This window comes from Microtus ochrogaster, unplaced genomic scaffold (assembly GCF_000317375.1).
Source record: "Microtus ochrogaster isolate Prairie Vole_2 unplaced genomic scaffold, MicOch1.0 UNK99, whole genome shotgun sequence".
Classification (NCBI taxonomy): domain Eukaryota; kingdom Metazoa; phylum Chordata; class Mammalia; order Rodentia; family Cricetidae; genus Microtus; species Microtus ochrogaster.
The window spans coordinates 304,939-316,423 of record NW_004949197.1 but is presented as its reverse complement, the minus strand read 5'-3'; the positions used below and the strand labels follow the sequence as shown (position 1 = coordinate 316,423).

General features: G+C 49.5%; 2 protein-coding genes across 3 annotated transcripts in view; both read right to left on the bottom strand.

Moving 5' to 3' along the window:
• On the bottom strand, nucleotides 1-3,950 carry Suox (sulfite oxidase). 2 transcript variants are annotated; one of them, XM_026778043.1, is made up of 4 exons: nucleotides 3,780-3,950; nucleotides 2,590-2,652; nucleotides 1,960-2,137; nucleotides 1-1,814 (listed from the first exon to the last, which is right to left on the bottom strand). In XM_026778043.1, the coding sequence occupies exons 2-4, from the start codon at nucleotides 2,640-2,642 to the stop codon at nucleotides 405-407; spliced, it is 1,641 nt and encodes a 546-aa protein (XP_026633844.1). In that variant the 5' UTR covers nucleotides 2,643-2,652; nucleotides 3,780-3,950; the 3' UTR covers nucleotides 1-404. The 2 variants fall into 2 exon arrangements, with proteins under 2 accessions (XP_026633844.1, XP_005371231.1); XM_005371174.2 differs by having other exon boundaries at nucleotides 3,838-3,950.
• A 2,893-nt stretch (nucleotides 3,951-6,843) lies between these two features.
• The window catches only part of Rab5b (RAB5B, member RAS oncogene family), a 21,795-nt gene continuing 17,153 nt past the window's right edge, over nucleotides 6,844-11,485 (bottom strand). Inside the window, 2 exon segments of the mRNA XM_013355153.2 lie at nucleotides 6,844-9,115; nucleotides 10,804-10,943. Of these exon segments, the coding sequence (XP_013210607.1) occupies nucleotides 9,000-9,115; nucleotides 10,804-10,943 (256 nt within the window). The 3' untranslated portion in view covers nucleotides 6,844-8,999.

Sequence of the window (11,485 nt, the reverse complement as noted above, 5' to 3'; positions counted from 1 at the left end):
TAATCTTAAACAGGCACTTTATTGGTGTATTTTCTCAAAGTAGAGCCCTAAGGGGGAACCCCTGGCATCCCATAGGCAGCAGAAGATAGGAAAGTAAGCTTGTTACACATTCCCACACACTTGGCTGAAGAAGGCCTGGCTGGGGAGGCCTTAGAAGCCGAGGTGCGGTTGGGTGAGGAAACATGTCTTCAGAACTGTCACCTCCAGAGACTCCAACAGCTCTCTTTCCTGGCACAGGGTCAAGAGGCCAGGAGCGCGTGTGCCTGGGCACAGCTTAAGACACAGTAAACACAGGGTTGTGACCCAAGAGGCCGAAGGAAATGTTTTTCTATGACGACGATTAAAGATGGGTTAGAAGGGAGTTTAGGTGGTTCTCTGGGTACAGGTGGCTCTGCTCGATGCTTTCATGGGACGACATGGACACGGACACGGTGCCAGGCATTGCTGAGGACGCCTCTCAGGTTCCAGATGGGGGCCACAGTGTCTGGCTGCACGTTGTAACTGTCATCCACGGCTTTACAAACGACCTCCAATTCCTTCTGCTCTGCCGGCACCTGAGCTGTCAAATGCCATATTCGCCAAGCCCAGGCCTTCCGGGGACACTGCTCCTCTCCCTCTAGCTGAGCTTCCTGCCAGGTTAGTCCACCATCTATAGACACATCCACCCGAATCACGGCCCTGCCGCCGCCGCTCCACGCGTAGCCCTTGATAGTCACCTCTCCCGATTCTACAGTTGCCCCGTCTTGAGGTTCTGTGATAGCTGACTGGACAGGCAACTCCTGAATCGCTGGGGCTTGATCGAAGTCTACCGTGTCCCAGTCCACGGATGGGGAGAAGCCTTTGTAATCCCGCCGCTGCCAGTGGCTGTGGCTCTCCTCTGACTCCACGCTTACCCTGCCGAGCCATTTGACCTGGCGGGCACCTACCACACCGGGAACCACCACCCGCACAGGGAAACCATGGTCACGAGGCAGAGGCTGACCGTTCATTTCATACGCCAGGAGGACCTCGGCTTCAGGATCCAAGGCCCGAGCCAGAGGGATAGATGCTCCATAGGCAGTCCCAGTGGGGTCTGAGTCCAGTCCCTCAAAACAGACGTGGGCCTCAGTCTCACGGGGTCGGTGGCCAGCCTGGGCTAACACATCGCAGAGTCGTGCCCCAGCCCAGCGTGCGGTGCTGATGGCTCCTGTCCGCCACTCCAGACCCTTCACCGCCTTAACCTTATTCATCTCGGCGCGCCGGTTGCCAGCACACTGCAGAGTGACAGTGACCTCATGTTTGGGAAACTTATACAAATCATCCAAGGACAGGGACAGCGACTGACCTCCAGGAGCCCCTACTATATGCAAGCGATAGGTGTCTGGGTCCACGTTAGGTACAGGCAGGTGGTTCCGTGTGAAGAAAATAGGGTTTGGTGTGATGTAGTTTTCTGTTAGCAGTTCAGGGGGAGGCTCTGCATTAAAGGGACGCTGGCTATTAATCCTCAGGGCTGGATGACGGCTAGGATCATCGGCATAAGGGTCAGAGGCCTCCAAGGTGGGGGAGACCTTATCTTCAGGGTTCAGTTCCCCAATCTTATACTCAGCCAGTAACTCCCGTACATGGGGCTGGTTGTGAGACGCATAGAGGGCCCAGAAGGGTTCTATGGGACCCCCAGCTGCTAACATCAGTTTGGACGGGCCTCCCGGATGCAGGTCCACAAATTTTGTGACATCAAAGACCTCAGAGCCTAGAGTGACCCAGACTCCAGTTTCAAGGCTGTTGTGGGATCTCACTTCCTCTCTGGTAAACACCCGGGGTGATTCCTGAGCAGCCTACAGACGGGAGGGAGAAGGCAAAAGGAAGAGATGTGAAATCACTCCAGGCCATTCTGACCCCATCCACAGCCTGAGCCTGAGAAATGGAGGGAGCAGATAATATCTCTGCAGTGTACGAAGTCAGAGCCCCTTTCCTGCTTACCCTGCAACGATGGTCATGGTAGGCCAGCGCTGCACCCAGACCTAGCAGGGCCCCCACCACTTTCCATCCCCGAGTTCGCGAGTTCTCATCAGGACAGGTGAGGCTGGGGTGCTGGGGTTTAAATGAATCATTCGTGGAGCACGCTGGGATGCAGAGCCTTGAGGGGGTTGGCTTGACTCTGGAAGAAAGAGATTTTTTTTTTTTTTTTTTTTTTTTGGTTTTTCGAGACAGGGTTTCTCTGTGGTTTTGGAGCCTGTCCTGGAACTACCTCTGTAGACCAGGCTGGCCTTGAACTCACAGAGATCCGCCTGCCTCTGCCTCCCAAGTGCTGGGATTAAAGGTGTCCACCACCACCGCCTGGCTTTTTTTTTTTTTTTCTCGAAGAGATCTTTAGCCTCATGAAAGTCCAGTGAAAACCAGCGAAAGTCTGCGGCTGCCTCTCCCTCCTTAGTCACTGGTTTTCAGTTGGGGTTTAGTTTCTTCCGGATGGGTAGGACCAGTGAATTACGGCTTTCTCCTTCCTTCAGGGTCATCTCTTGCGCTGCCTTATCTTCCAGATAAGATAAATATCTACCAGATAAGGTAACTACGAGATAGGTTGGGTGATAGTGCCGGGCTGGGACAGCCTACCTGACGGCCCGCGGAAATCCCACCACCAGTGTTCTGCACAGCCGCAGCAGCATCGTGGCAGACCTATAGGAAGAAGATTCTGGGTTTCAAAACAAGAAAATCCCTGTGAGGGGACATTTGGGAGACCCGAGAATCCGGGGTCCCAGTGGGTTCTGGGAGTAAACTTGGAGCACTTCAGCGCGTGGGGGTGGAGTGGGGTGGGAAAGTACACCGGCTTCTAGAACAATGTCCCAGGCCAATGCACCTAGGGACAGATGAAAGTTTGCCAATTATTAAAAAAAAGGAAATGATACTGAGTATTGAACCCAAGGCCTTGAGAATGTTAGACAAGTGCCCTACCACTGAGCTTCTGTACCTCCAGCCCCCAGGTTGTGATTATTCTAAAGTGCGGCTGATGAAAACAGAGACAAGAGGCAGCAGGAACCTAACGGGGTGAAGGAGTCCAAATCTTTGAAGCAAACTGCCTTGGGGTTATACAACCAGGCCTTGTTAACCGGCTCCCCGGACAACACAGCAGGCCTCTCTGAACTTGTATCATCTCTACCCAGAGGACCTGATAGGAAGAGTAAACAAGTAATAACATTCTCTCCCTCCACCACCTCTAAAATAAATACCCCGTCTAGGAACTGAACCCCCAAGGCAGCGTCTCCACCCTAACCTGGTAGTGTCCACAACGAACTGAGAGAAGTCAATGGCCAGGGTGTGATGGGATGGGCTAGAGGAGGAAGTTAATTTTCCTGCTCTCTGTCCCGCAACAGCGTCTTCCTCACAGCCCAGTGCCTCTCTGACCCAGGAGGGTCAAAGAGGAGAGGGGTAAGAAGCTGCGGGTTGCTGGGATGCTAGGGGTGGGGTTGTTACGGATGGGGAAGCCAGAAAGATGGAAATAGATTAGAATTCTACTGCTCTTCATGTCTGGGTCATGGGGAACCTGTACTCTTTCTGCAATCTACCCTTAATTTCAGCAACCCGATTTTATCAGCTCGGTCCGAGGCTTGGGAGCGGTGGCCTGCTAAGTACTGAAATGCCACTCTTTGGTGTAAGCTCCTTACTTTCCGGAACACTTTAAGTGGGAGGGTGTGTCTGTCCAGAATTCGACCTGGAAGGTAGCCCTGCGACCCCAGGAGCACCCAGACATCGTAAAAGGAGGTACTGGTCCTTTTGCTACTCCTAAGATTTGGAGCTTCACTGACCGTCTTGGTCCCACCGTTGCTCTCCCTCCTGTCTCTCCCGGTGGCAGGGTCCCCTTACCCGGCTCGGTGTCCGCAGCGGAACAATTTCACCCGCCCCATGCGGGGCAAGAGCTCCCCGTGCGGCTGGGCGGGGCGGGGCGGGGCCTGGCCGTGACGTGCGCGGTTGTGCAGGCGTCCTCACGCCCCTCGCCCGCGCCGCAGCCATTGGCCCCTAGCTTCGCGGCTGCTCCTGAGAAGGATTGGCAGCTGTCACGGGGTCGCCGGATACGGGGCGGGGGGCGGGGCGCCGCCGGCTCCTGGCTGCTGTCGACCTCTCCCTCCTAGGGCAGTGGACACACACTGATGACCAGAGCCGACCGCAGCTACGCAGGGCAATGAGAGGGCTCACTGATGAAGGTGACGAGGGTCCCGAAGGCGACCGCGACGATGGGGACCAAAGCTAGTTTCCCCGGGAGGTCTGTGGGTATGTCCCGCGCCTCTGCAGTTGTTTAGAGCGTTGCAACTGTTGAGGCCTGCTTGTTTTAGGGCCAAAAATAACAGAAGAAATGACGCGCCTTGAAATGGTGACTCGAAGGCTCCCATAGTGAATTTCTGAAGTGCGAAACCAACAGTACTGAAAATCCGTCTTATATTTATTTTGAGACAAGGTCTTTCTGTGGTCTTTGCTAGCGTGGAACTGATTTTGTAGACCAGGCTGGCCCAGAATTCTTGAGTGATGGGCTTAAAAGTGTGCATCACCATTCCCAATCCTTAAAACCATCTTTTAAAATTTTCAGTGTGTATTGGGGGGTGGGTGCAGGCGTGGTGGCGCACGCCTTTAAATCCCATCACTCGGGAGGCAGAGGCAGGAGGATCTCTGTGAGTTTGAGGCCAGCCTGGCCTACAGAGTAAGTTCAGGGACAGTCAAGGCTGTTATACAGAGAAACCCTATCTTGAAAAACCAAAACCAAACAAAAAACAAATACACACTTTAACAAAAAAAAATGGCAGTTTAACGAAAGTATGAACATTATGGTCTTGTATAAATTTCTTTACTCTTAACCAGTTACTAGAGACTGAAAACTTGACGCTTTGCTCTTGTGCCCGGTACAAACATTCTTAGACTGCCCTCTAGAGATCAGAGATTGAGCTACAGACATCAATTTAAAGCAAAACATTCCAGAAGATTTTTTTCCTTTAGTTTTCTAAACAGGACTTTTGAGCAGAATCAGGGACCCCGAGCAGGGAGTGTACTCAAGAGGAAACATGATGGTGAAAAGGTGATATTGGCTCTAAAGTTTCTGGAACGGAAAGGTTCCAGCCTTTGTGAAGGTCATCCTAATGGCTGCTCAAGTTTCAGCTGGTGTTGTAAATTTAGGGAGGCTAAGGCCATCCTGGACGATATACATACCAAGACCCTGTCAAACAAGTAAATGCTACTTGGTATGGTTTCTCCCCCATCTACAAACGCCATACGCCACCCAGTTTTACTTGGTCAAGCTAGCATCTCCTGTAGCTCAGCTGTCTCAGACTCGGAATGTGCCTGAGGATCCACAACCTGGCTCAATCTTCACACTCATCTCACAGATGGAGAGACTGATGAATTAGGAGAGATGGCTTGGAAAGAAAGGGCTGCCTGACCCCAGTGCTCTGAACATTCTAACCTGAGATTTTTTTTAAAGATTTTTTTATGGTTTATTTAACTTTATTTTATGTGCATTGGTGTGAAGGTGTCAGATCCCCTGGAACTGGATCTTCAGACAGTTGTGAGCTGCCATGTGGGTGCTGGGAATTGAACCCGGGTCCTCAGGAAGAGCAGTCAGTGCTCTTAACCGCTGAGCCATCTCTCCAGCCCCCCTAACCTGAGATTCTTGTAACTATACCCATTCTTCTGTTTCACTTGCTTTCTGTGTTTCAGCTTCCTTTGGACTGTGACGAATGGAAGGACTTCAAGCAGAAATAAGAAACAGATCCAGGCAAGAATTTTTTTTGGGGGGGGTGTTAGGGCTGAAGATAAGTTAATTCAGTCATCATTTTTTCTTCCTTTTTGGAGATATGGTCTTGCTAAACTAATACTGAGGATCCCCTCAAACTCACTCTTACAGCAGGTACAGGTCACCATACACTGCTGTCTTGTCTTACAGATGTGTACCATGTGTGTACCTGGTGCCTGTGGAGGCCAGAAGACATCAGATCCCCTGGAACTGGAGTTGTGGATGGCTGTGAGCCACCCTGTGTGTGCTGGTTATTGAACCAGGTACTCTGCAAGAGCAACAAGTGCTTTACACTGCTGAGCCATCTCCCCACTATCTTTACTTTTCATGTTTAGGTCACAGCTCCAACTCAGAAACAAATATGCAAACGAGTCCTAGGAAAATGCAAAAAATATTGCATAGCATTTCCAACAGCTCAGCTATGCCATTCCTCTTCCAGTCTCAAGAAATTCCAAGAGAGATCCTCAGACCACACCAGTGCACACAGGAGCGATAGAAGTCATCTGTGATAGGTTATCATGTCTTTGAGCGGGAACAGTTCACAAAACAAAGGTTATTTTCCAAATTGGTTCTTCAAGTGTCCAAGAAAAGGTTAGAGAAAATAATGAGGTGCCATTAATAAGATGGGGAGGAAGGTATGTCAGAGGTTCCATAGTATCTCACTGGGTTCTTTCTTCCCAGTTTTTGTTTGTTTGTTTGCAAGATAGGGTATCTCTGTGTAGCCCTAGCTCTCTTGGAACTTGCTCTGCAGACCAGGTTATCCTCGAACTCAAGAGATCCGCCTGCCTCCTGAGTGCTGGGATTAAATGTGCCTGTGCCCACCACCGCCCGGCTTCCTTCCTGATTTTGTTTCAGGCAGACAAATGGTAAAAACAAAGCAAGAGTCCAGTGCACTTTCTTTTTTTCCTTTTTTACTTACATTAAATACATCGATAAATCAGCAGTTGCATTCTGTTACCACGATTGTTATGTTAGAAGGAGAGGGAAAGAAAGGCAAATGCTTTCTTAGGAAAAAAAATGAAGGCAAAAAAAAAAAAAAAAGATGACTCCTCCCCCCAAAAAATTGATCAAAAGAAAAAAGGTAACAAAAAAAAAAAAAAAAAGATGACTCCTCCCCCCAAAAAATTGATCAAAAGAAAAAAGGTAACAGGAGGAAGGGTAGAGAACAACAAGAACCCTCAAGCCCAACAGAGCTCAAATGAAGGCAGAAGAGCTGGTAGGAGTAGATAGAGGGGAGGCCGCAGCCAGGCCCGGGAGCTAAGGCCAACACTGTTCCTAAGAGAGAAAGGGAGGGAGGGAGGGAAGAGAAAAGCCCAGGGAATTGTTCTCCCAGCCCCTAGGCAATGAAACACCTTCACTCTTGTCCCTCGGAGACCTCAGAGAAGATTTAGCCACCCCAGAGTCTCCAGATGCACCTGGTGCTTTGGAGGATTCACGGGTTCTAGGAAAAGCTGGAGACTTATGTGTGTTTCAGGGCTGTGAGAACTAAGGCTGCCCTTGGAAAAGGAAGAGAATTGAAACCTAAGTGGAAGACCCTGAGCAGGGTCCTTGAGAATCTTGGCTTCATGGATTCCTCAGCTCTCTGGAACAAAAGGTAGTCTGTCAGCCAAGGGACAGAAAGGCTCTAACTCTAGGTTACTGTGGTCTTTCCTTTCTTCTGCAAATTTCCAAAAAAGTCTGGCTAACACACAAAACAACTGAGTTCCCTCTTGCCTTGATGGCTTCCCACAGACACCCTAAAACACCTAAGGAAGGATGTAGAGGACCACGCCCTCTGATGACACAAGGCAGCTGTGAGGCACCTTCAGTTCTAGCTGCGCCTGTCATAGGACAAGTGGCCTCTGTGGCAGGAGCCTCTAGTGGTGCATGGATTAAGTAAGAGTGGGGGGTGGGTGAAGGAGGAACTAACTCAAGATACTAAGAAAAAAGGGGCAGCAGGGGACAGAAGGGCCTGTACAGTGGGAATAAAGACTAAGTATTTACAGGGAAGTAGAAAAGACGCAGTGAGATACAGCAAGGTGAATGTGAACCCTGGGAAGATAAGACACTCCCTTTGCCTGACCCTCCTTCACTCCACTACCACGGCCCGTGCTGTCTGAGGCCACTCCGCAGTTGCTCAGACAGAGGCATGAATTGGTCAGAGGAGGCTAGCAGTGGAGACTGGGCCCGAGTAGCTGCTACTGTTACTGTTTTCTATAGTGCCCCCCAAACCTCATACATTGTACATTCCATTTAATTAAAAAGGTTAAAGGATAGGTAAATCAATCAAAACCCCCGTAAAACATGTATGCTGACTGAACTACCATCAATTAAAGTGCAAACTGCAGGGGCATGGCATCTGGGGCAAAGGCCATGTCAAGGCCAGGGTAGGGAAATGCCTATGTATAACCAGAGGATGGGTACCAGAAACTGGTACCTCCCCCAATTACTCACAGCAGAGCTAAGGGTGCAGGCAACCAGTGAAGATTCTTTGGAGCACTTGGAGGTCCAATCCCCACACTGGAGTGGGGGTGAGTGGGTGAGGGAAAACAGCTTTGGGATGAATTCCAGAGCCACAGATGACACTGCACCTCAACCTTTATCCAATCAGCTAATTCAACTCCCAGATGGGGCCTGCAGGCTTCCCTCCCTATTTCACTCCTACCTAGGAACACCGTCCACCAGTCCAACTGATGGGTGCTGCAGTGTCTCACAGACAAGAAACTCCTACCAGATAAATAAAACAAATAAGTATTTCCTTACTCCTTCCTGCTCTGAGCCTTAGCGTCCCTGCAGGGCCCTTAATGCAACTAAAATTACACTGTCTCCCTTCTCAGTCCCTGGTTTACCTTTCATCATCTTGGGAAGAGGAGGAAACAGGATCAAGGACAGGGAGTGATGAGAGGTGGGACAGGGAAGAGGCAGGAGACAAAAGTCTTCCCTGAAACACGGGAAGAACACAGTGGGGGAGTAACAATGAGGAGCCACTGTCTTGCACCTAGAATACAAAGTGAAGAAAGTTTGTTTTGGAAGGAAGGTCCTGGGGAGATCTGACCCCCAAACCCCAGAGTAGGGCATAGTGGTGGCAACAGCTGCCTGGTGTTGGTTGCTGAAGCATTAAAAAGTGCCATGACAGAGCTGTCAGGTGCAGCCCTTGGGAGCCAGGGCTCAGTGTGCTGTTACCGTGGGGCTGTGTGCTGAGGGGTGGGGATGGAGGTTATGTCTTAGCTCTCGTGCTAACTCCACACGTGTTTGCTGCTAGCCACCCTCAGTTGCTACAACACTGGCTCTTGTTCTGCTGGGACTGCTCATGGAGATCCACGCCTCGACTCCGGCCTGCTGCACCCCCCAGATTCTGGGGTTCACTCTTTGGCAACTTCTTTGCTAAAAATAAGAGAATGGAACAAAGCATGGTAGATTTTACTCTCAGCTACTTCCCGCCCTAAACAAAAAGACTACTGAGTAGGGGCAAAGTAAGATTATATAATCACCAGAAGAGGACACAAGTACTTGCAGTCCTCACTAACACAGGGAGCTAAGGCTGCAGAGGATGGAAGTTACTAGAGGAAACGAAGCTGTTTCTACAGCTGGAGATTTTCTTGCTTGATGGTGCTGGGGTGCGAACCCACTGCTGTCTCTGACCTTGGCTTCTCTCACTCTGTAGTCCAGACTAGCTTCAAACTTTTGATCCTGTTTTAGCCTCCCAGATGGCAGGATTACAGGTGTACACCACCACACCACTTTTAATTTTTGGTCCCCCCCCCCCCAAGACAGGGTTTCCCGCAGCTTTGGAGCCTGCCCTGGGACTAGCTCTTATAGACCAGACTAGCCTTGAACTCAGAGATCCACCTCCCTCTGCCACCCAAGGGCTGGGATTAAAGGCGTGCACCATCACCGCTGGCTTTGGTTTCTTTTTATTATATTTTAAACTATGTGTATGAGCAGGTGCCCTCAGAAGCCGGCTTTGGTTTCTTTTTATTATATTTTAAACTATGTGTATGAGCAGGTGCCCTCAGAAGCCAGAGCTGTTGTACCCCCTGAAGTTTGAATTACAGGTGGTTTTGGCCACCTGATTTTGGTGCTTGCAAACCCACATCATTAAGAATACAAGAGCAAAGGCTGGAGAGATGGCTCAGAGGTTAAGAGCACTGGCTGTTCTTCCAGAGGTCCTGAGTTCAATTCCCAGAAACCACATGGTGGCTCACAACCATCTATAATGAGACCTGGTGCCCTCTTCTGGCCTGCAGCATACATGCTGAGTTTGAGGCCAGCCTGGTCTACAGAACAAGTTCCAAGAGAGGCTCCAAAGTTACAGAGAGAAACCCCGTCTCAAAAAAACAAAAACAAGCAAACAAACAGAAAACAACAAAAAACAGAGAATGTATTCTTAACCACTGAGCCATCTCTCTGACCCACTTTCTGTTTTTTAAGCAAGGTCTCATATAGCCAGGTTGGCCTCAAACTTGCTAAACATCCAAGGATGCCCTTGATCCCTTGTCTCCATTTCCAAGAATTATGATTATGGGTGTGCTTCACCCCGTCTTCGCAAACAGCTTAGGCTGTAATCTTTCTGCTCCAGCCCGCTGCCCCAAATGAGACTGCGTGCATGCTGGCAAGCTTGAAGGGTTTTGATTTACCTTTTCCCCCTCTTTTGTTTTTTTGAGTCAGGGTTTTTCTGTGTTGCCCTGGCTTTCTTAGAACTTGCTCTGTAGACCAGGCTGGCTTTAAACTCATAGAGATCTGCCTGCCTCTGCCTCCTGAGTGCTGGGATAGGCATGTACCACCACTGCCCGGATTTTCTTTTTTTCTTTTGAGAAAAGCTTAAACACATAGCTAGCCCTGGCTGGCCTAGTATTTTTTTCTTTCTATTTCCTGAGATATGGTCTCTCTGGCTGTCCTGGAATTAAATTACATAGGCCAAGCTGGCCTTAAACTCAGGTACACACCACCGTGCTAATCTCCAGCCCTGCACCTACAGTGATCTATACAACCCCCTAGCCTTGGTCTGGTTAAGGGCAGCTTTACGTAATAGACAAGGAGAGACAGAAGACTTGGGGTCACTCTGCCCTTACCTATTGCCAGGAAGAGATCATTCACGTTCATAGCAGTCTTAGCTGAAGTCTCCATAAATAATAAGCTGTTGTCATCTGCATATGCCTGAGCCTCCTAAAAGGACAAAAGTAGTATTGCTTTCTCATTCTCATGCGGCACTCTAGAGTGAGGGAATTCTTTTCATTTCTCCACTCAAAGCCCTTTTCTACCAGTTGGCCCCAGCCCATAATATCATAATGATTTCCCTCAACATAAACCCACTAAGTTCAACAAAGAGATGTCAGGAACCTGTGTGGGTAGATAACGTTCAGATGTGTCCACATGTATAGGTCAGAGGTTGACTTTGGACATGTTCCTCAATTGCTTTTCATCTTGTTTTTTCAATTTACTGTTTCTATGTCTGTAGTACATGTGTATGTGTTTGTACATACAGGCCTGATTGCCATGCTGTACTGGTGGAGGTCAGAGTCAACGATGGAGTTGGTTCTCTCCTTCCACCTTCATGCGGATTCCAGGGATCAAATTGAGGCCTCCAGGCTTGCAACTTTACCCAATAGACTTCTTACCAGGTCCCACCTTATTATATTGTTTTTGGTTTTTGATACAGGGTTTCTCTGTGTAACAGCCTTGGCTGTCCTGGAACTTACTCTGTAGAACAGGCTGGCCTCAGACTCAGATATCTGCCTGCCTCTGCCTCCCCAG

Excerpts from the sequence above, each read along its gene's own strand:
- Suox (XM_005371174.2), bottom strand. The coding sequence starts at position 3,878 with ATGGGGCGGGTGAAATTGTTCCGCTGCGGACACCGAGCCGG. Across the intron at positions 2,653-3,837 it reads CGCTGCGGACACCGAGCCGG|GTCTGCCACGATGCTGCTGC; the intron begins GTAAGGGGACCC and ends TTCTTCCTATAG. Across the intron at positions 1,815-1,959 it reads ACCATGACCATCGTTGCAGG|GCTGCTCAGGAATCACCCCG; the intron begins GTAAGCAGGAAA and ends TCCCGTCTGTAG.